We start from the raw sequence: 24,594 nt of genomic DNA on the forward strand, positions 1-24,594 counted from the left end.
GTTTTTGAAAAGACTAAAAGACTTTTTACAAGAAGCAAAACAAAATGGTATTCTTAATGATGATGAATTCTATCTATATAGCAGCAATCCAAGGATCCCCGTATATTATCATCTCCCCAAAATACACAAGGGTCTTCTAGACCCTCCGGGGAGACCGATAATATCGGGGATCGGTTCTATGACATCTAACTTATCCAAGTATGTTGATCTTTATCTACAAGAGATTGTTAAAACATCTCCCACATATATTAAAGACACTAGACATTTCTTGGAGGTTCTATCTGAATGCAATTGGCATGAAGATTACTGGCTGTGCACAGTGGACGTTAATTCGCTCTATACGGTGATACCACATGAGAAGGGTGCAGAGGCAGCCCGATTTTTCTTGGAAGAGTATCATCAGATACCCCAAGAACAGATTGAATTTGTTATACACAGTATTTTGTTTATACTTAAGCATAACTACTTCCTTTTTGAGGGGCGGTACTTCCTCCAGGGCACCGGGACGGCAATGGGGACCCGGTTTGCTCCGGCCTTTGCAAACCTTTACATGGCCCACTGGGAGAGATTTGTGCTCAGTGGTCCTATGGGCCTCGGACCCTTCCTGGTGCTCTGGAGGAGGTTTATAGATGACGCCTTTTTTATTTGGAGAGGTACTCAAGAGAGTTTAGAGGGATTCCTCAACTGGATTAATAACGATTATAATCTAAGGTTCACTGGAGAGTATAATAAGGAAAGAATCAACTTTCTGGATCTTACAGTATTTATTGAACAAGGGGAGATTTTGACCAAAACCTTCTCTAAACAGGTAGATACGAATAGTTATATAAACATCGACAGCTGTCATCATTTGAGGTGGCTTACCAACATACCTCAGGGCCAGTTCCTGAGGTTGAGAAGAAACTGTACTCGGCTGGTGGATTTTGAGGAGGAGGCAGATACCCTCCAGAATCGTTTTCCAACAGAAAGGATATCCTGCAGATGCCATTGTGAACGCAAAATTTAAGGCAATGAGTTCAGAGAGACAGGTCTTGTTAAAAGAAAAAATACCGAACCCATATACAGCGGAACAACCAAGTCTTGTCTTGGATTACACCTCCCAGGCTCAGTGTGAGAAAAATAGTAGGGAGGTACTGGAACATCTTAAGGGAAGACCCTTTACTAACACCTATTCTAACAGAACATCCAAAAATTATTTTTAAAAAAAATCTAGGAATTTAGGTAATATACTTGCACCTACTGTCAAGAGTCCTAAAGAGAAAAAACATGACGGCTACTTCAAAAAAAATGTGGTTTCTGTAGAGCTTGTAAGGAAACACAACTACCTGTAGAGAGGGTGAAAGAATTAGTGTCCACCACCACTAAAGAGCAATTCTGCATCAAAAATGTAACTAACTGTGACACAAAGGGTGTCATTTACGTACTGACATGTCCATGTCTTAAACAATATGTTGGCAGAACAAAACGCCCGTTAAAGGAAAGACTGGGAGAACATTGCAATAATATTCAAAAAGGCAATAAAAATCATCCTTTATCAGCTCACTATAGATTGATGCATAACTGTTCCTTTAAAGGATCAAAGTTCTGTGTTATAGAACAGGTACTAAAACCCTGGAGAGGTGGTGATTACCTGATGGAAATGTCCAGACGTTAATCTAACTGGATATTTAATTTAAATACTCTAGTCCCCCATGGTTTGAACAAAGAACTAGAACTTTATGCATTTGAATGAAATTACTATATTTATTTTATTGACCTAGCACTGTGAGTTCTTTAAAAGGAAGCCCCCTCAGCCACTGGTAGCCCAGCTTTGAGAAAGGAAGGCGTTCCTTCCGAAACATTAGCATCGGCTATTACGCGTGACGTCACGCAACACGGAGGAGAGGGGGCGTTCCCATCCAGCGCTGTTCCGGAACGCTGATACAGCTACGCTCACCATCTCCGCTACAACGGGAGGACGCTCCCCGCACATCAAGTGAGCCGGGCACGCTGCCCGACACTGCGCCTGCAGCAGTAAGTCTGAGACTCTCTCATCCAGCCGCCGGCCGGGGCGAATGAGATCGAGCGGCTCCCCGCATCACCATAACAGGAAGAGCCTCTTCTAGAAGGAGCGTGAGTACTCTACCTCACTGATAGCCATGCATGTGCTGAAACTTGCCTGCAACCAATTTTCTCTGCAACAGACGAAAGTGCACTTTTAACACCTGAAAACCTCAGGAGCAGCATTACATGTTATTTCTGCAGTATATTAACTGAAGGAACAGTGCAATATTAGTAACGACACCATCTACTATTTAAAACAACAGTGTCATCATCTATAATTAGCAGCTGAAGTGCTTTGCTGCATACAGCAGTATTTAAGAATATACTTCTTTCTCAGCATCAGTGCATTAGCAATAATTAAACAATAGCAAACTGTGTATTTTACAGCTCAATATTATTGCCAAATATTACATCTAGGTTGAATTAACCAATTTTATCCCTCATTTTATGAATTTACAAAAGTGATAAAATATACTTTTTATAGATTCGTTTGGGTCTATCATTATAGATCCCTTGCCTTTTACTTGTATTTTAATCATTGTTAGATTGTATCTTTTTAACATATTTACACTTGGTGGTGGCCAGGCAAGCAATGTCTATCACATTCATCAGTCGTTGAGATATCGACCACCGTAGCCACTATGGACAGGATTGAGAGTTTTCAGCTGAGATATTTCCAGTATGTCCGATTGATGCACACAACCAATTTCAGCCTAAACCCCGCATCTACACGAGTAGATGCGGCCGCGATGCTCCTTATCAATCGAGCCGCTGATGCGGCTCGATTGATAAGATCCGACAGGACGGATCTCCGCAGCGCCGATTTCCTGCTCGCTCCCCGCAAGGGGACAATGGCAGGGAATCGAGAGGAAGATAAGCGGCACCGGCGGGTACGAGCGGGGAATCGAATGCGGCGCACGCGCGACGAGCGGGGATGCGGCGGGCACGCGGAAGAGGCGATCCGGCGGCTAATCGAGCCGCCGGATCGCTGCAATGTCCCATAGTGTAGATGGGGCTTTAAAATCGGTCAAATCATTAATCAAGCATGCTTGCTGTTACACAGTTTTTCATCGGATTCACTAAAATTATTAAATAGGATGGTTGATTGGGCCATAAAATCGGTAGATGTATGGCCGCCTTAAAGATTACAATATAATTTTAAAAAGGGGCTGTCAGCCATACTATCTAAAAAAAAAAAAAAAAAAAAAAAAAAAAAAAAAATACTTGCTCTACTTACATAAAATATGTATTGCACTGTCCATGTTTTGGATTTCAGTAAGTTTCATATAGAAAACAAAGAGAAAACTATTATGGGCATTTGCCATTTTGGAATCCGTGTCTAAAGCCAATCCTGATGTCATTTCCTCCCTTACTCTAGGACAGGGGTCTCAAACTCAATTTACCCGGGGGCCGCAGGAGGCAAAGTCAGGATGAGGCTGGGAGTTCAAGTGTCCCCGCCCAAATCGCCCCGGGGGGCAATCCGCCGGCATTTCCTGGAAGGGGCAGAGCTTTCAGCTTCAGCTCTGCCCCTCCTGACATCAATCGCGGCGGATCGCCGCCTCTGCCCGCCCCTCTCACTCTTCCTTCACAGAGAGGGGCGGGGGAGAGGCGGCGATCCATTCGGCGATTGACGTCAGGAGGGGAAGAGCTACAGCTGGAAGCTCTGCCCCTCAGCGCAGTCGTGGATGTTTGCCCGGGGGATTTGGGAGCTCTGCAGCCCTTGTTTAGCGGCGGGGATGCGGCGGATTACTTGGGAGCACTGAAGCGAACTATAAGGTAAAATGGGCAAATATAGTTCGCTTCCGTGTCGCTTTTGCCGGCAGGCAGGGCCGGTTTAAGCAACAATGGGGCCCTAGAGCAAAATAAACCTGCCCCCCCCCCCCAACAGATACCCTGGAACAAAAATCATCGGCATTAAGGGACCTTTTTTGCAGCTGGTATAGTCAGGGTGTGAAGCCCCAATCGGTCGGAGCTCCACATTCTGGCTACCCCAGCCTGCATGGGGGACAAGGGGTTAAAAAGTTTCAGGAGGGGGGACCCCACATAATTTTTTTTTAAAAAAATTCCCACACTCTAAACATAAAAAAAAATATAAAAAAATGGGGAAATAGGAAAAAATGCCAGGAATCTTCATACAGCCATATTGCGGCTGTATAGCGATCCCTGGCAAAAGCGCTGCGGCTGCGTATGGACCCCCTGGAAACCCTGTCTGGAAATGTATTGCTCTTTCTTTTGATACATGTAAAATTACACTACCGTTAGGTTTGCTACTAAAAGTGACATTTACCGCATTTAAAAATATACTATTTTCCTTCGAAACTTTAAAATTGATTTTCTCAAAAACTATAAGGTCTTTTTGAAAAATTGTTTTTTCCTCTTATTCCTAATGATCTCCTTAACATATCCTGCAAATTTAGGGTTTCTAGCATTTAAGGTGGATTTGCTATTAACCATTAAAATCGGCAGGTTTTTAAATGTGTATTTTTTTTCCTTTGCAACTTTAAAATCGATTTTCTCAAAAACTATAAGGCAGATTTGAAAATTTTTTTTTTCCTCTTGTAGCCACTGGAGGCCCCTACAAGCTCTGGGGCCCTGGGGCCACAAAATATTGTATCGCGGGCCGCAAATGGCCCGCGGGCCGCGAGTTTGAGACCCCTGCTCTAGGAGGAGGGAGGCCAATGCAAACACAGACAGCCTTCAGACACTCCCACCCAGCTCTGCAATAGAAAGTGCACTGTCATTGTGCGACTCTGCAGGTTCTCAGTATGATAAATATTGGACAATCAAGAGTGAGGCCTGGAACCCACTGAAAACAGAAAACGCAAAACGCTACCGCTAGAGTTTTGTCTGAGCGGTTTGCAAGCGGATTCATGCGCGTTTGCGGTTGCGTTTTGCAACATTGTATTTTTTTGCTCAGCGGTTGTGTAGCGTTTTGCGTTTTTATCCTGATTGGTCCTGTGAATTATTTTTAATTTTGTTACAGTGTGCTGAACCGCAAAACGCTAGCAAAACCGCTCAGTTTAGGTTTTGCTGAGCGTTTCTGCTAGCGTTTCAATACTTTACATTGAAGCGCTAACGCTCCCAAAATGCTGCATGTCCTGCGTTTGCGTTTCTGGGAAACGCAAACGCTCCTGTGGAAGTTGCCCCATCCATTAACATCAGCTGAGCGTTTTGGCAAAACGCTAGCGTATCGCAGCGCTGCCAAAATGCTCAAAAAAACGCTCTTGTGGGTTCCAGCCCTCACAGAGGTGTGGGAGGGGAAAACAGGAGGGAAAGAGACTTCACCCAATCACGCTGTATTAGTTAAAGGGAACCTTAACTGAACGGGGGTAAAGAGTTTCACTTACCTGGGGCTATTACCAGCCCCCTGCAGTAGTCCTGTGCCCTCGGAGCTGCTCTGGAATCCTCCGGTCCCCCGCTGTCACTTAGTTTCGTTTTTGACGACTCACCAGTCGGCCGGCCGCCATGCGTATTATTGGACGCATTTCCTACTGCAATTAGTGATGTTGCGGACCACAACGCGTGCAAAAATACGCATTGCCGCATTCCGCACGCGTGCGGAATGCGGCAATGCGTATTTTTGTACACGTTGCGTTCCGCAACAGCGCTAATTGCAGTAGGGAATGCGTCCAATAATACGCATGACGGCCGGCCGACTGGTGAGTCGTCAGAAATGAAACTAAGTGACAGCGAGGGACCGGAGGATTCCAGAGCGGTTCCGAGGGCACAGGACTGCTGCAGGGGGCTGGTAATAGCCCCAGGTAAGTGAAACTCTTTACCCTCATTCAGTTAAGGTTCCCTTTAAGTCTGAGGGGAAATAAAGGAGCAAAAAAACAAACAAACAGCAAGCATGCCTTTCAACTTCCTTTATGCGGCAATGTACCAAATAAGAGCCAGGCAAACTGGGGAATGATCTTTTAACAACAAAAGAAAGGGGCAGTGCACACCAAAAAGCGCTAGCGTAACCGCAAACGCTCAGCACTTTTGGAAGTGATTTTCTAGGCAGCTCTAGGCAGCTGTCTAGCGATTTTCTAAGCATGTCTAGTGATTTTTGGAGCATTTTGGTGCAGCATTTTTTATTACAGTAGAGCTGTAACTGAACAGGTTCTGTAAAAAAACCTTGGAAAATCGCTCTGATCCAGTGCTTTTCAGAGCAATTTTCCACTTTCCTATACTTAACCACTTCTGTGCCAGGGGGTGGTTTTGCTGATCGGTGCTGCGTGGGCTCTCCAGCCCGCAGCACCGATCAGCTGGCAGGCAGGGCAATCAGACTTCCCCCCCCCCCCCTTTTTTCCCCACTTGGGGGGATGTCCTGCTGGGGGGGTCTGATCGCCGCCGGCTTGCTGTGCTTCCGGGGGGCTCTTCAAAGCCCCCCTCCGCAGCGCTTCCTGGCCTCCTTCCCTTTCTCTCCCTCCCCCTGTAAGCGGCGCAGGACGGAATTCCGTCCTGCGCCGGATAGGATTTAGCCTATCAGATGCCGGCGATCCCCGGCCAATCAGAGGCCGGGGATCGCCGATCTCCTCTACGGCGCTGCTGCGCCGTATGTATGTAAACAGCGGGGAAGATCTTCCCGTGTGTTTACATTTACCCTGCGAGCCGCGATCGGCTCGCAGGGTGTTCACGTAGCACACTTCAGGATTCAGGGGCGTACTTATGCGTACGCAGAATCCTGAAGTGGTTAACATTGGGGCTGAATCGCCTCACAGATCAGCAAAAATGCTGCAGGACCCGCATTTGCATTTGAATGGGATGGAGCACACCAGAGCAATGAGTTTTTTCCAAATACATTAGAAAATCACTTTTAAAAGTGCAAGTGTTTTTAAAAAGCACTCTTGGTGTGCACCAGCCCTTAGGGCCCATTCACACTTCAGCGTTTTGCCGGCGATTTTGGCAAAACGCTTAAACACTAGTGCTTTTGAAAGAGATAGTGTAATTAAACCCTATGGGTCCGTTCTTACTTGGGCAGTTTACGCTAATCGCCGCGAATCGACCCAAAACGCATAACCTGCACCATTTTAGGCGATTTCCCGGCGATCGCATTTCAGTGCTACAGAAGCGCTAAACGCGTTCGTGGAGAAAAAAAATTGCTGCAGTGTTCAGTGATTTTTCCGCTGGAAAAAAAAAAAAAATATTACTCCTGCAAAACGCCGGCTATAATTGCTGGCGTTTTGCAAACGCAAGTGTGAATGGGCCCTAAGAGTGATTTTTTTACTTTTGGATTGCCTGGTTAGCATCCTTACTACTTGTTTACCAGATAAAAATAAAGAATTGATTTTATATCCAACAGCTACACTTTATTATTTGGGTTATGACAAAAGAAAAATACCTTTTTTTTCCCTGAGGTTTAATTTATGAATTGTCTTTCATTGAATTATGAATCTATTTTAAATGCTCATTCCCCTAAGAGGGTGTTGACATTTTAAAAGGCGACTCCAAACGCCACTTGCCCCTTCTCCTGAACTACCAGAGGCCTTGATATTGGAAAAGGTTTTGAAAATGAAGGGAATTTCTGTTCCAGTCTTACAAGAAAATGTATATCGCCTGAAAACATAGTAACCTCAGACTTTGCAAAGACTTCTGTCATCGCTCCCCACAATAGTCTGGCACAGTGCAGAAGGTGAGGATACAGAGAGCTGCCACTGTACATCCAGTCAGTGCTGTTCAGGGATGGAGATCTCTTGTTTGTACTCCAATCGTAGATGGCGCCGTTTCTCTGCGTTCTAGCTGCCCGACCTAGCGTCCTTCCTGGTTGTCCTCTGGCTCATGAGTCATGCGTGTGACGAAACGCGCCGGGTGGAGAAACGGCGCCATCTACGAGCCTTACCCAGGAGGCACGGGGGAGAGCCCGTTAATACTCTGAATGCTGTACTAAACTCCAATGTTTGTGAGTAGTTTAACTTAATAAATGTTCTACTTTTAACGGAATTACGCTATGGGATGCAATTCTTGTTTATGAGGTATACATGGAATTGGAGTATAAACAAGAGATCTCCATCCCTGAACAGCACTGACTGGATGTACAGTGGCAGCTTGAGGACAGATCGAGTTAGGAAGAAAACCAGAGCCTGTATTGACCAATCTCGCAGTGGTCATCTTGGACGGGTGAGTGCGGTCCCAAGGGGGACAGTCATTTTCTATTTTCATCATTGTGAACTGATGTGGAGCGCTATCTAATACATAGAAGGTTAGGACAAAGGCCAGGCTGAGTTGAGTGGAGTAACTCATTAGCATTCCTAAAACTTCAAGGGGTCAACATTAGGCACTTCAGCCTGCGCTGTGTTTGAGAGTAATTCATAAAAGTATCAATGTCTTTCACTCCAACTTCCATTTATACTGAAGCTGACACTTTGATCAAAATCAAAAATATCAAAAAATGTTCAATAAAGTTTATCAAAAAGTTAATGTTCATGAATTTAAGCTGCGTTGCGTTGTCTGTACAAACATTAAAGCAAGGTAAAGAAAAAGTAGCACTACGTTATGCGACCTTTCGGTGACATACAATGAAAAGTATGCTTCACTGCCTCTGTTAACTCACTTATTATGCAGTAATGTACTGCATGCACTGTGAACATTGCAGAAACTTACTATGTAGTGCAACTTTCTGCATTTACTAGTTCACCAAGGTTTTTTTTTTCCGCCTTACGAGCCAGGGCAAATTTTCATCTTTCAATGCTCCTTCCATTCAATCACCAATAACTTTATCGCTATTTAGCACAACAAAATGATCTATAACTGGTTTTATTCGCCAAATAGGCTTTTGCTAAGAATTATTTTATTCTAAACAAGCGCTCACTATGCTGCACTACCCGCAGCATAGCACGCGCCCGTGATCACACGCACTACGCAGCCAGTAGCCCACGTAGCGTGCAGCACATTCCATTTAAGGCATGCTACATACATACATACATACACACACACACACACACACACACTAAATAACATCTATGCTGTAAGACTAAAGCCTGATGTGTCACTAATAGAGATGGTCAATGAGATGGAAATAATTCTGTGTTGATGCAAGTTTATGCACTCCCTTTGCTCACGAACTCAAATAATTTGATAGGTTGTTAAAATTTGGTTTGGCGACTACAAATTAAAGGGTACCCAAGATGAAAAAAAAAAAAAAAAAAAAAAAAAAAAAAAAACTCTGGGAGAAGGGCAGCTAATGAATAAACAATGAGCAAGAGAAGGGAGAGAGGAAACAAGAGTTAAGGAGGATATGATGTCACATTAGCTTGGCAAGATGGCCACTGCCTAGAAAAGGATTTACTGCTTTTCTTTTGTAAAATTCACAGGAATCATTACGTGGATAGCACAATACATCTGTTATGTAAGTAGAGGTAGTATTTATCTACTTATATATGTGTTTATTTCTAGGTTAGCATGGGTGTCACTTGTTCTTTAAAGTGGTATCGTCACCATAAAAATCAAATTTCAACAGCAACTGGTCTGAGTGTATTAAGTGATAAAGATGCTAATCCTGCATTCAAAACTTTTTCTGCTGTTATGATTTGGAGTTATCACATACTTAAGGAGCACTGGCCCTTTAGTAGTCGTGCCAAAGAATTGTATGCTGGGTGTTTTTTTTATCTATAATCTATTCCTCCTCTTCACTTTATTTCCCTGCCAGCAGCTTATCTGAAACCTAATCCCCTACTCACTTGTGTTTACAAGCAAGGCTGAGGCAACTCAGCGATTGGAGGAGACAAGAAAAAAAGTTAAAGAGAACCCGAGGTGTGTTTAAAGAATGTTATCTGCATACAGAGGCTGGATCTGCCTATACAGCCCAGCCTCTGTTGCTATTACAAAGCCCACTAAGGTCCCCCTGCACGCTGCAATTCCTCATAAATCACAGCCGTGCTTTGAGGCTGTATTTACATCTGTAGTGTCAGTCTCAGCTGCTCCCCCGCCTCCTGCATAGCTCCGGTCCTTGCCCCCGTTTCTTCCCTCCAATCAGCAGGGAGGGAAGGGATGCAGGCGGGGACTGGAGTTCTGCAGGAGGCAGGGAGAGCAGCAGACTGACACTATAGAGATAAACACAGCCAGCTCTGACAAGCTGTTTGTCAGCAGCGTGGCTGTGATTTATGAGGGATTGCAGAGTGCAGGGGGACCTTAGGGGGGTTTGGGATAGCAACAGAGGCTGGGCTGTATAGGCAGATCCAGCCTCTGTATGCAGATAATATTCTTTAAACCCACCTCGGGTTCTCTTTAAGGGCAGAAATGACATCACGAGTAGGCCTTAACTGTGGGCAAAAGACATGGCCTGACGCTGCAAGGTGAGGGGGGGGGGGGGAGCGGCGGCTAGAGGGGGGGGGTCCCTATCACTGCCTAAATGGGGGTCCCTGTCTCTCACTACCTAAATGGGGGTGTGCCTGTCTTTACCTAAACTGGGGGCTCCTGTCACTACATACACTGGAGGGGTCTCTGTCACTACCTGAACTGGGGGGCACCTGTGACTACCTACACTGAGGGGCTCCTGGCGCTACCTAAACTATCCAGGCCAGCCAGCCCAGCATCACCACCAGCCAACCAGCCCAGAATCACTGTCAAAAAGGCCACAGCATCACCACCAGTCAGGCCAGCATTTACTTCAACCAGCATTACCGCCAGCCAGGTCACAGCATCATTACCAGCCAACCCAGCCACAGCATCACCGCCAGCCAACCCAGCCACAGCATCACCGCCAGCCAGGCCACAGCATCACTGCCAGGCCTTCCAGCTCACACATCATCCACCATTCCAACCAAAACCAGTATTGCCAGGCACAGCAGCCAGTAGAGGAGAATTCAGAAGCCAGGTGAGAGGTGTCTACCATATTAAGCGGGCATTCTGCTTATTTATGTGAAATGCTGTCTATTTATGTGCCTCATGACTGCTGAATTTGTCTGGTTGGAGGCCTCATGATTGCTGAATTTGTCTTGTTGGGGGCCTCAGGATTGCTGAATTTGTCTTGTTAGGGGTCACATGATTGCTAACTGCGAGACTATGGGAAAAGCTGAATCATTATCATATGAGACAATAGCATTACACCTACTTCTTTAGCTTTTTAAAAACAGAAAATAAAAAACTGGGAGGTTCTAAAAAAATGAATTCATTTATTCAGGAGTAGGATGGATGAAATGGTTTATCTTTACAGTTTATTTTCAACTTGGATTTTCCATAATGTTCATGTATGAGTTAAAACGTTTGTACAGTATTTAGTTTAAATTGCTGTTGCCACTTTGCGACAGATAAGTGACGTGTGGGTTGCAGTTTGGGCACTCTGCCTCCAAAAAGTTTGCCACCACTCTCCTAGTCTAATGGCCCACCATTGCTAGGTTCATGTAAATTTGTCTCCACCCGTGACCACACCCACATTGCTGGTCCATGGCCACACCTATTTTTCGCTACGCACGTAACCCTCATTTTTTTGGCAAGCTAGCTGCAGTGTGCTGATCTCTGCTGCCTACAGTATGTACAGTATACGCTGTTCTCTAGTGCCTGCACTGTGTGCTGATCTACCTCTAGTGTGTACAGTATAAGGTGTTACTCTGTGCCTTTACGGATTGTAAACCAGCTGTATTGTATGCTGATCCCTGCTACTTTCAGTATGTACAGTATTAGCTGTAAAGCCTGGTACACACATACAATTTTGATTAGCCAATTTTAGCTCTGTTCATCAAATTCATTGTCTGTTGGCTCACTTACTGCATGGGGGTGGTAAAATTGGTCCGTGATTGACCAATCAAAATTGATCTATGCCTATACTGATTGTAAATTATCTAAATAAAGGACAGGGGGCTCCATCCAGTATTTCAATGGGCAGGCCTGTTATCCGTAGCTTACACCGCTGCCAAGTTCATGCACGTTTGGCCCCACCCATAGCCACGCCCACTATGGGTTGTGTCGGTAAATTATCCACACCGGGTGTCCAACACCCTAGCTACGCCACTGTGCCCACCTGTACAGATTTGTTTGGGTCGCAAAAAGTTGTGCTTGAATCCTCCACGTCAAAAATGTTTTGCATGAAAGAGGCCCTCCATTTCAAAAAGACTGGGAACCCCTGGCATAGATTATAGAAGAGTAAACATGTATGGCTCATGTTCCCACCTATTGTATGGTTGTGAATTACTGAGGGGTGGAAGCACCCAAAAATGGGTTATGTAATGAAACAAAAGATAAGGGGGAGGGAGGTGTCTCTACCACTCCAGATGCAAGATCACAAACCACAGAGTAAATGTAAAAAAAAAATATTAAAAATTTATTCAGCATGTTGAAAAGGACAATGCGTTTCACAGGTCTCAGCCAGCTTCTTCAGGAGTGCCTTTAAAATATGGTCACAAGCATGGACGCCAGAAATGTCTTTTCTTTACATTATCTATTTTTGGGCGCATCCACCCCTCAGTGCTATACATTACATCTCCTTTGGAGGTGTTCACCTTCTGGGTGTGGTGTTATCTATAACCAAGAAGGGCCAACCAGGAGTGCGACCATCCGGCTCCTGTAGGACCTAGAATACCAAGCGGGGACGGTTATTTCACCGTTGGCGATAGGAGATTGCATGGACTGCAACCCACCTTTGGCTCCGGGTCTCTCCTTGTCATACAGGTGATGTGGTATCCCCACAGTGACCACCTTTTCTAAGAGTTGTGAAGTAGTTAGGCCCCATTTACACTGGGAATTGCAAAATGCTACCTAATTCGCTAGCATTTTTTCAGTTTTTTTTTCAAGAATGGGGATTTTTTGAGTGATCATGATTTTTTTTAAACATTTGAACCACGATCGCTCCAAAATCATGGAGAAGCTCTGTATGCACCTCGATTTAAATACTACAAAATGTTTACCTTTCCTTTAGAGCCTTCTCCAACTGCTACCACTGTTGCTTGCAAGACTTTGCCTTGAGATTTTTCAGGAAGCACAATTCCTCCTTTGGTGACAGTTTCTTGACAGAACCGCTCAACAAGGACACGGTCAAATAAAGGAACAAATTTTTGTATTGCTTTTCCTGCCTGTTAAGTAAAAGGAAGGAAAATAAAAATATACATATGTTTTTATACATTTTTAATTTATTAGTCACACTCTGGGAATATACTCATGCGGTACATAATACAGACAATGGTGTACACCAAATAGAGACACTGGTACAAAATACAGAATTGGTAATTACAGTGGCAAATGTAAAATGATCAGGGCTGTGGAGTCGGTCCAAAAATCCACCGACTCCGACTCCTCTAATTTGCATATTACAATTTTGTTGATTAAAAGTATGTAACATGAAATTCGTCTTTATAAACGATGGGCTTGTAATTAGGGATGGACGCAAAACTGAAAGAAATGCACCTTTAGGCCCAGTGCACACCAAAACCGCTAGCAGATCCGCAATACGCTAGCGGTTTTGGGAGCTGATTTCAGAGCGATTCTAGGTATGTTTAGAGAGGTTTTCTAAACATACCTAGCGGTTTTGGGTGCGTTTTTGTGTAGCAGATTACACATATTGTTACAGTAAAAGCTGTTACTGAACAGCTACTGTAACAAAAATGCCTGGCAAACCGCTCTGAAGTAGCGTTTTTCCTATACTTTACATTGAGGATGAAACGCTTCCGAAATCCGCAAACGCGCAGCAGGAGGCGCGTTTGCGGCTTGGCAAAAACCACAAACCGCCGGTGTGCACCATCCCATTGCAATACATTAGACAAGCGTTTTTAGAGGCGGATGCGGCCGGCGGATCGCTCCAAAAAACGCTCGGTGTGCACTGGGCCTCATTTCCAGGGCTGTGGAGTCGGTCCAAAAATCCACGACTCCGACTCCTCAGTTTAGGATTCCACGACTCCGACTCCTCTAATTTGCATATTACAATTTTGTTGATTAAAAGTATGTAACATGAAATTCGTCTCTTAACTGCCAACGCTTAGGAATTTTACAAGACAACTGAAGTGAGAAGGATATGTAGACTACTATATTTATTCCCTTTAGACTAAAACTAGTCCTTGGTAAGAGTACTTGTAAAAGGTACAAACCGGAACAAAGAACATCTATCAGGCCCTAGGCAATGTAAGTGTGGGTACATGTAAGAATGATGTGCAGGTACTCTGCAGGGGAATGAGGAGATTGTAAACAGACAACACCTCTGTGTTCAATGTGCACAGCATTCTCAGTGGATTCCCTGCAGCTCTGTGGGGAGTGCATATGTAGAGTATAGTACTACTGTGTAACAAAGTAAACCTGAGACAGATGAAATTAAAGTTTTATACATACCTGGGGCTTCCTCCAGCCGCCTTCAGGATAATCAGTCCCTCGTTGTCCTCCTCCACCACCTGGATCTTCTGCTATGAGTCCAGGTACTTGAGCCAGTCAGGCGTAGTGCGCATGCACACACTCCGCCGCCAGGAGCGTACTACACCTGTGCAGCACTATTGCGCAGGTGCAGAATGTTCCTGGCTGTGGGAGCAGCATGCGGCTGGACAGCGCTGACTGGCTGAATTACCAGGACTCATAGCAGAAGATCCGGGTGGTGGAGGACAGCGAGGGACTGATTAGCCTGAAGGGGGCTGGAGGAAGCCCTAGGTATGTATAAAACTTTACTTTTCATCCGTCTCAGTTACCCTTTAATTTGTAGTCACCAAACCAAATTTTAATAACATATCACATTATTTGATTTCATCAGCAAAGGGAGTGCGTACATTTGCATAAATCAGCATCAATGCAGAATTATTTCCATCTCGTTGACCATCTCCATTAGTGACACGGCTACACATCAGGCTTTATTCTTACAGCATAGATGCTATTTAGTATATCTAAGAGATTCCTGTGTACACATCATATATACAGTCACAATCAGATATGTATATCTGACCTTAAAAATACGGGGACTGCTTTATTGAAGCAGCACAAGTAACTAATTTTGATTGGTTTATTTCATTTTTGTGGACTAAGCACAGCTATTACTGTATATATACACTGTATATATATATACATTATTTTTAATGACTATTATCTGAGAAATAGAACATTTTATCATATTTTCTATTTTAATTACAGTTACAAATTCATTAGGAGTCGGAGTCGGTGCATTTTTTCCCGACTCCGACTCCAGGCACCCAAAATTGCCCGACTCCGACTCCACAGCCCTGAAAATGATGACTAAAATATACCTTATATACTTGAGCATAAGCTGACCCCCAACTTTTCCACCCCAAAAAAACAAAAACAAAATAACACCCCAAAAAACAATTGAGTCATGTATAAGCCGAGGGTAGGAAACGCAATTTCTGTTGCCCCTCTTGTGCCGCACTCTCCCGCTGTCACCTGCGTGTGATGGAATCGCAGATGCACTGCATTCTGGTTCAATACAGTTTTTGTCTCAGGACATGGAGAACAACTGAATAGACCTTAAAAAAATGCACCGAAAATTCTCAAAACAAATGCCCAGGAGAAACAAAGTGTTTTTTTTTAATCACTGCTCCAAAGATTCAGCTTAAAGGACTTACGAGGCGAATTGCTTAAAAAATGTTATGTACCTCATTGCTAAAGCAGACCTCAGGGCAGACGAACAGCACCTTCCTTTTCACGATCAGGTGCTTTATCAGGCTAATCCAGGTTACATTGCAGCTCCCGACCCTCCACAGGGTCGCCCTAGCAGAATCGCCGCTTTAAAAATCCAACTCCTGCGCAGCTCGCATAGCCGTGGCCGCGCAGGATTACAGCCCCGCTCGTGTCCGCCCTCACTCCGTGCGCTCTACTATACGTCATGTGGGCGGCTCCACATGACCACCCACATGACGAACTACACTGCCAGCCAGCCGCGCCCCCTCAGCAGAGAATACAAGCGCTGAACGAGTGAGTACCTGCTCGTTCAGAGCTTGTATTCTCTGCTGAGGGGGCGCGGCTGGCTGGCAGTGTAGTTCGTCATGTGGGTGGTCATGTGGAGCCGCCCACATGACGTATAGTAGAGCGCACGGAGTGAGGGCGGACACGAGCGGGGCTGTAATCCTGCGCGGCCACGGCTATGCGAGCTGCGCAGGAGTTGGATTTTTAAAGCGGCGATTCTGCTAGGGCGACCCTGTGGAGGGTCGGGAGCTGCAATGTAACCTGGATTAGCCTGATAAAGCACCTGATCGTGAAAAGGAAGGTGCTGTTCGTCTGCCCTGAGGTCTGCTTTAGCAATGAGGTACATAACTTTTTTTAAGCATTTCGCCTCGTAAGTCCTTTAAGAATATCAAATCTAACCCAAAGAAGTTTTACAACTACATCAAGAAAAAAAATGGTTGACTGTATTGGACTCCTAAAGGATGAGGTGGGAACTCAATGGTGGATGACCAAGGTAAGTCAGAGTTATTAAATGCTTTCTTTGCTTCTGTCTTCACAAGGGAAACATTACTGTTGCAAATTACAGATGCAGAAGAGTCTCAATATTCCAATTGTAATATTAAATACTTAACTCAGGAAGAAGTGAAGGCAAGACTAAAGGGGGCCATACACTAGGCGCCCAACTAACCAATCGACCATCCAATTCGATTATTATAATCGAATTGGATGAAAATTGGTGCTGCCAAGTACATGCCCGACAAAGCGACCAATTTCAGGACAGAAATTGACCGCAGTCGTTCGCGCATGTTGGTAAATTTCGGGCCGAGGTTGGTCGGGTGCGCAGCGGTGCGGCGGCCGATTTGCGAATGAGCGACGACCTGACGAAACCACCACCACATTGTATAAGTGTGTGTAGTGCATTTATACACTACCTGTTCGTTGTCAGCCTCCATGCAGTTTCCGTCCATATTGCCGGGTTCCGCATACACGCCGGCTGACATCAGGAAGGCGCATAGCGGCTGCCGTCAGACGCTATGCACCACTAGCGTGTATGCGGCTTACCCGGCGAGCTGCTTCAGGACAGGTAATGTATCATATGCACTACATAATTTACATACATTAATACATTTTTTGGGGCAGTGGCTGGGCGGACAGCGGTGGCTCAGCCGATTCCAGGACAATTTCACGCCGAAATCGGAATGGCATCGGCCAGTAGTGAATGGGCAGACTCGACTAGAGACATTTATCTCTAATCAGATTCGATTAGAGATACATTTATCTCTTGGTCGAATCTACCCATATTCGTTCTAGTGTATGGGCACCTTAAATTAAAAATAGACAAGGCACCTGGCCCAGATGGCATGCATCCTTGGGTCCTAAGGGGATTAAGTTATAGATAGACCCCTTTATCTTATCTTTTGTGATTCTCTTTCAACTGGCAGAGTCCCAGAAGATTGGCATTCAGCCCACGGTTTCCCATTATTTAAGAAGGGCAAAAAAAAAAAAAAAAAAAAAAAAAAAAACAGATCCAGGAAATTAGACTGCTGGCAGTGGGGTCCCACAGGGGTCTATACTGGGTCCAGTGCTCTTCAATTTATTAATGATCCAGTAGAAATTGCTATTTTTGCATACAAAATTGTGCAGAATCATCAACTCTCAGGAAGCTAGTGACATATTACAACAGGATCTGGAGAGGTTGGCTATATGGGCACATAAATGACAGATGAAATTCAATGTTGAAAAATGTAAAATGTAAAGTCATGCATTTTAGTTGTACCAAAGGTCTAGCTAGCACCATACAAAATAAATGGGATACAGTTGGGGACATCAAACTTGGAGGACTTAGGAGTACTCATCAACAAGTTAAATAATCGTATGCAATGCCAAGCCGCTGCAGCTAAAGCTAATAAAAATTTGGGATACATTAAAAGGGAAATAAAAAAAAACAAACAAAAAAAACCTTGAGATGCTAGCATAATATTGCCCCTGTTTAACTCTTTAGTAAGGCTACTTCTGGAGTATGGAATACAATTCTGGGCACCACATTACAGGAAATATATTGCAGTTTTAGAGCAGGTGCAGAGACGAGCAACAAAATTGATACAAGGGATGGAAAGTCTCACTTACCAAGAAAGGTTAGATAAACAGGGTTTATTTAGTCTAGAGAAAAGACGCCTTAGAGGGGACCTAATTAACATGTATTAAATACATCAGAGGGCAATATAAAAGCTTGGCGGATGAGCTTTCTGTCCCTAGGCCTTCTCAAAAGGACATGATCTCCGCATGGATGAAAAACGCTTTAGCCATTTATTTAGGAAAGGGTGAGTGATTAAGATGTGGAATACATTGCCACAGGAAGTAGTTATGGCAAATTCTATACCTGCATTTAAAGGGAGCTTAGATGCTTTCCTTGCGTTGGAACAACATCCATGGCTACAATTACTAGGTAATGCCCAGTGATGTTGATCCAGGGATTTTATCCTATTGCCATCTGGAGTCGGGAAGGAATTTTTTCCCTTTTGGGGCTAATTGGACCATGCCTTGCAAGGGTTTTTCGCCTCCCTCTGGATCAACAGGGATATGTGCGTGAGCAGGCTGGTGTTGTACTTTGTTCTCTGGTTGAACTCGATGGACGTATGTCTTTTTTCTACCTAAATAACTATGTAACTATGTAACATTGATGGAGGTTTGTACTGATGCACAATTGTCTCCACAGACTGCAGATAGGTTGACAGTGGATTCAGAGGTCACCCATGAAACTTTTGACAGATGCTAGCAGCTAGAAATGGGTTGCCCACTGCCACGATCAACAGATTACCTCTATTTTAAATTTTTATTTAGTTTAAAACACTAAAATAGAATACACATTGGGCACCTCCATCCTACCCATTAAGCTGAAACAAGGCTGTTTCCCTCAACCACCCTCCATAAAGTATGGCAAATCGACCTAACTATCCATTAAAACGCGAATCGAACATGTCGGAAATAAGCGAATCGACGGGAATCGAGCGGTGCATCAAGTGCGGGAACGCACTGTGTGTAGCCAGCATTAGAGTTAGGCACCACTAATGATGGGGGGGGGGGTGGAAGGGTCTTCAGGTATTTCATGAAGAAACCTAAAATGGTCAATGATGAAACTTTGCTGTTGTGCCTTGTGCAGGCTTTTGACCATGCTGTCTGGATTGATTGATTATGAATTCGGATACTGTCCCCCCTGCCTAAAAATATAACAGCCGATTCAACCATACAAATGTCAGAAAACAAAAAAATCACATTTGCTGTTGTACACCACTGTATAGTAGTTCAGAGCTTTGTATGCACTTTTTTATATATAAAAAGACAGCCCAAGGCCCCGCTCTCAGGCCTCTTTATCCCCGTGTTGCCCTTGCAGGCTCATCCAGACTGCCAGGAGTGGCACAGGTGGGTACGATACATGTGGGCGAGCAGTAAGGACAGCAGGAAACAGTAGTTCGGGGCTAGCTATACTTTAGTATCACAAGCCTCACAGAGGAACCCATTAGAGCATGTTTGGCAGCGTTTTGGCATTACCAACGATTACCAAAACTGCTTTGCCAATGAAAGTGAGAGGGGGAGAACCCATTAGTGCGGTTGCAATTAGGGGTAATCGCAATCGCAGGACATGCAGTATTTTGAGCACATTCGTGCTCAATGGTAAGTATATAAGCACTGCTTAAATCACCTATCAAAGCAATCATGCAGCGCTTTGGGGGCCCGAGCAATCGTGTTTTAAATCAAACTTTAAAATATTCACCCGGTGTCTTGTTTTCCTTCTTTCGTCCGTAGCTATGCCCCTAATGGAAGAGGTCACATGCGCTTTTTTGACTGGGCCTCGAGAAGCACCTACGACCTCTTCCTTTAGGGGAAGGGGGGGGGAGGGGGAGCTACAGACGCCTGGCAAGTATAACAGTTTTTAAAAAAATGAATTGTCATGGTACACATTGGCACCAATAACAAAGTTAGTGGGAGATGGAAGGTCCTCAAAAATGATTTTCAGGTACTTGGAGATAAACTTAAAGCAAGGACCTCCAAGGTGGTGTTTTCTGAAATACTGCCAGTGCCACATCTGAGTGACAGAGGGAGCTTAGGGAGTTAAATAAGTGGCTAAGAAATTGGTATAGGAAGGAGGGGTTTGGGTTCCTGGAGAACTGGGCAGACTTTGTAGTCGGCTACAGGTTCTACAGCAGGGATGGGCTGCACCTTAAAGGGGAGGGTGCAGCTGCATTGGGGGAGAAGATGGCTAAACGGTTGGAGATTTTAAACTTGGATCTGGGGGTAGGCGGAAGGGTAAATATATAGACAAGATGAGGTAAAAAGACAGTGGGAGCCTAACATTATGGGGGAGAGGGGACAGTGTAAAGAGTAAGGAGGTTGGTAAAACTTCAAGTAGCCCATTTCATGTAACCAAAAGTGGAAAATGTGCTGGTAAAAATATAAAGTGCATGGTAACCAATGCTAGGAGCCTTGCAAATAAAATGGACGAACTAGAATGGACGTTCATTCTGATGGCTATGACATTGTGGGAATAACCGAGACATGGATGGATGAAAGCCATGGCTGGATAGCAAATTTAAAGGGATACTATGGCCTCAATTCACTAAGCTTATCTCCTGTCTTTAATAACGTTTCGAGAGTGGTCACGATGGTGATGAGGCATGTCGTATTCCGGAAACATTTGCCTCAGGCAAACCTAAAGTTAACTTTAAAGTTAAAGTGTGAAAAAAACTACAGAGGAGGTAAATTAACTACAGGAGGTAAATTAACTACAGAGGAGGTAACTTAAGGAATGAAGAGATAAGATAACTCTTACTGTGTGGAGGTAAGTTTTCTCTTGCCTTATTATCTCCAGCATGATCTTAGTAAATTGAGGCCATTGTTTAGGAAGGATAGAACAGGGAAAAAGGAGGAGGGGTTTGTCTCTTTGTTAAGAACTCTTTTTACAGCTGTCCTGAACGATGAGATGGAGGAAGATTGTGAAGATATGGAGTCCGTTTGGGTAAATATTCATGGTGGAAATAAAAGTTGCAAATTGCTTATTGGGGTATGCTACAGGCCACCACATATTCATGAAGCTGTAGAACTGCAATTACTACAGCAGATTGAAAAAGCTGCAAGTTAAAATGAGGTCATAGTTATGGGCGACTTCAACTTTCCAGACATTGACTGGAGTATTGAGGCTACCCATTCTGGTAAAGCAGCAAATTTCTGGCATCATTACAGGACAATTACTTGACTCAAATGGTAAAGGCCCATACACACGTCGGATTTTTCCAGACAGGTCGTTTGAACGTCCCAGTCGTCCGCACGCCAAATCGGGCGTGTGTACAGTCCGTCGTTCGGGTGAGAAGACTGGTCTTGAAATCAGTCTCATCACCCGAACGACGGACTGTACACACGCCCGATTTGGCGTGCGGACGACTGAACAACGGGACGTTCAAACGACCTGTCGTTCGGAAAAATCCGATGTGTGTATGGGCCTTTACGGAACCAACTAGGGGGAATGCATTATTGGATTTGATCATTTCTAATAGACCAGATAATGTATCCAATGTGCAGGGTCAAGAACATTTGGGAAATAGTGATCACAACATGATAACGTTTGATCTGGTGACTGATAGACCGCAGGGCAGCGAGACCACTAAAAACTATGAACTTCAGAAAAGCAAAGTTCAATCAACTCAGGCAGGCACAAAGTTTGGTGAACTGGGATAATGTACTACAAGGGGAGGACACTGAAGGGAAATGGCAAGCTTTTAAACTTATTCTCAATCCATATTGTAGTATGTATATCCCATATGGAAACGAAATGTCTAGGAATAAAAAAAAAAAAAAGGCCTCTATGGATGAATAGAAAGGTTTGAGATAAAATGAAGGGGAAAAAGAATGCCTAAGGTCCTAAAACAGGAGGGGACTGAGGCTGCATTAAGCAATTATAAGGAGTGCAATAAAAAGTTGTAAAGAAGAAAATTAGGCTGGCAAAGATTGAAGCTGAAAATCAAAAACGCTAGGGATATCAAATCTAACCCAAAGAAGTTTTACAAGTGCATCAACTCAAAAAAACAAAAAAAACAAACGAAAAACAAAACTGTATTGGACTCCTAAAGGATGAGGTGGGAACTCAATGGTGGATGACCAAGGTAAGGCAGAGTTATTAAATGCTCTCTTTGCTTCTGTCTTCACAAGGGAAACATCACTGTTGCAAATTACAGATGCAGAAGAGTCTCAATCTTCCAACTGTAATAATAAATAATTAAAGGACTTACGAGCCCAAATCACAAAAAAAAAAAAAAAAAAAAAAAAAAAAAAAAAGTGGTCTGTACCTGGATGAAGTTTGAAGGCACGGAGGACGCCGTCTGCGCCCTCCGTGCAGCTCCGCCAGGTCCCTGCTGCTTATCCTCCCCACGGCCGGACCCCAACCCCACAGCCCGGGTCGGGCTCTCCTGCCTCCTCAAATATGGCTGCCGGAGGAGGCCGCACCGATGCGAGTGCGGCTGCGCAGCTCTAGGGCCTCCCTCCCCGATCCACGCTACGTAGCGTAGATCGGGGAGGGAGGCCCTAGAGCTGCGCAGCCGCACTCGCATCGGTGCGGCCTCCTCCGGCGGCCATATTTGAGGAGGCAAGAGAGCCCGACCCGGGCTGTGGGGTTGGGGTCCGGCCGTGGGGAGGATAAGCAGCAGGGACCTGGCGGAGCTGCACGGAGGGCGCAGATATACAGGCTGGGAACGCGAACAATCACTCGTGTTCCCATGCCTGTCGGCTGGTGACGGCGAGTCCAGAGGCATCGGACCAGAGCTGCGAGGGCACCGATCGGCTGCAGGGGGCTGAGGGAAGCCCCAGGTGAGTTCATCTCATTTTTTTAACAGGCTTAAGGTTCACTTTAAGAAAGTCAAAAAAAAAAAATAAATAAATAAAAAAAAAAATCAGATCCAGGAAGTTATAGACCTGTAAGCTTAACCACCCTGGCGGTATGGACGAGCGGAGTTCGTCCAGAAAAACAACATGCAAAAAGCGGTAATGACGAGCTGAGCTCGTCCATGCCGACAGGGAGATTTCCTGTTTCTCTGCACCACCCGCTGCACTTTTTACTGATCAGAGGGATTCCCCAGGATGGCTGGATGCCTGTCAGCACGCTGTGGGTAGTGATCTGTGCTACCCCCAGCGTGCAGAACTAGCATCCAGCCACCCTGGTGAATTCCGGTGCAGCCAGCGGGGCAGAGAATGTGCTGGCTGTGTGCGGGATTTCCCTTTCTGTGTGGGGGCGGGTGGCTGGTTGTCCCTTCTGTGGGGGGGTTCCCCATCTATGCGGGCTAGTGGTGGCCTGCGGGGATCCCCCTTCTGTGCGGGGTTGGCCTGCGGGGATCCCCCTTCTTAGCGGGGGGTGGATTCCCGTTTGTGGGCTGGTGGTGGCCGTTCGGGGACTCCCCCTTCTGTGTGGGGGTGTCTCCTATGCGGGCTGTGGGTGGCCTCTCTCCCGATCCCCCGTGCCCCCCCCCCCCCGGTCAGAAGCCCTGATCTCACCCCAGGCTGTCTCCTGAGATGGAGGAGGAAGTGCGCCGCTTCCGCCGCAGGAGACAGCCTGGGGTGAGTAGATCAGGGCTTCTGACAGGGGGGGGTTGGAAATAGGGGAAGAGGCCACCCACAGCCCCATAGACGGGACACCCCACCGCACAGAAGGAGGAGTCAGCCTGCATAGAAGGGGAGTACGGGTGTCGGGGCAGAGACACCCACAAACCTGGCTCCCCATACATCTGACTCCCTAGACCTGCCAAACATCTGGCTAACTATATACCTGGCTAATACATCTGCCTACCTATACCTGGCTAATACATCTGGCTATACATCTGGGTCTTATACTCACCACTAGCGTGCTGATCCCTCGTCGCGTACCTCTGATAGCTTCCCCAGTGCCTTCTTCCATGTCCCTTGGCGGATTTTGCTTCTCCCTCGGCGATCACAAGTCCCCCATCAATCGGCGTTGATGACACCAGGGTCACACAGCGTCATCAACATCTTGCAAACACTTTTTTGTTTATTGAATTCACTACAGTAACCTGTATTGAATTCAACTTTTTTTTTTTATATTGAAAATGATTGGTCATTAATTTAACCACTTTTTGCACGGAAATCCTGGGGAAATTGAATGCCAGGATGGTTAACATCAGTTGTATGCAAACTATTTGAGGGGTTACTAAAAGATAATATACATGACTTTCATAGTAGAAAATAATCTTATTTCTCAGCATCAACATGGGTTTACTAAAGACAGGTCCTGTTTGACTAACATGCTTAGCTTTTATGGAGGTAGTGAACGCTAACATGGATATTGGGAATGCTGTAGATGTGATATACTTGGACTTTGCAAAGGCTGTTCGACACAAGTCTGGTGCAAAAGTTGAGGATGCAAGGACTGGGGAAGAGTCTGTATGCATGGATAGGGAACTGGCTAATGGACAGAAAAAGAGTTGTGGTCAATGGATCATACTCAAAATGGGTGACTGCTAGCAGTGGGGTCCCACAGGGGTCTGTACTGGGTCCAGTGCTCTTCAATTTATTTATAAATGACCTAGTAAATGCAGTAGTAAGCAATGTTGCTATTTTTGCAGATGATACAAAATTGTGCAGAATCATCAACTCTCAGGAAGATAGGGACATATTGCAACAGGATCTGGATAGGATGGCTATATGGGCACATAAATGGCAGATGAAATTCAATATTGAAAAATGTAAAGTCATGCATTTTGGTCGTAC

The 24,594-nt window shown here is 45.1% G+C and overlaps 2 protein-coding genes across 2 annotated transcripts in view; one reads left to right on the forward strand and one right to left on the reverse strand.

Annotated features, from left to right (window-relative positions):
- The window catches only part of HSPD1 (heat shock protein family D (Hsp60) member 1), a 715,033-nt gene that overhangs the window by 406,990 nt on the left and 283,449 nt on the right, over positions 1–24,594 (forward strand). The window lies entirely within an intron of this gene.
- HSPE1 (heat shock protein family E (Hsp10) member 1) overlaps positions 1–24,594 on the reverse strand; it is a 37,489-nt gene that overhangs the window by 5,344 nt on the left and 7,551 nt on the right. Inside the window, exon 2 of the mRNA XM_068244951.1 lies at positions 12,867–13,031. Within this exon, the coding sequence (XP_068101052.1) occupies positions 12,867–13,031 (165 nt within the window). The remainder of the gene's footprint in view (positions 1–12,866; positions 13,032–24,594) is intronic.

This window comes from Hyperolius riggenbachi, chromosome 7 (assembly GCF_040937935.1).
Source record: "Hyperolius riggenbachi isolate aHypRig1 chromosome 7, aHypRig1.pri, whole genome shotgun sequence".
In the NCBI taxonomy this organism is placed as follows: domain Eukaryota; kingdom Metazoa; phylum Chordata; class Amphibia; order Anura; family Hyperoliidae; genus Hyperolius; species Hyperolius riggenbachi.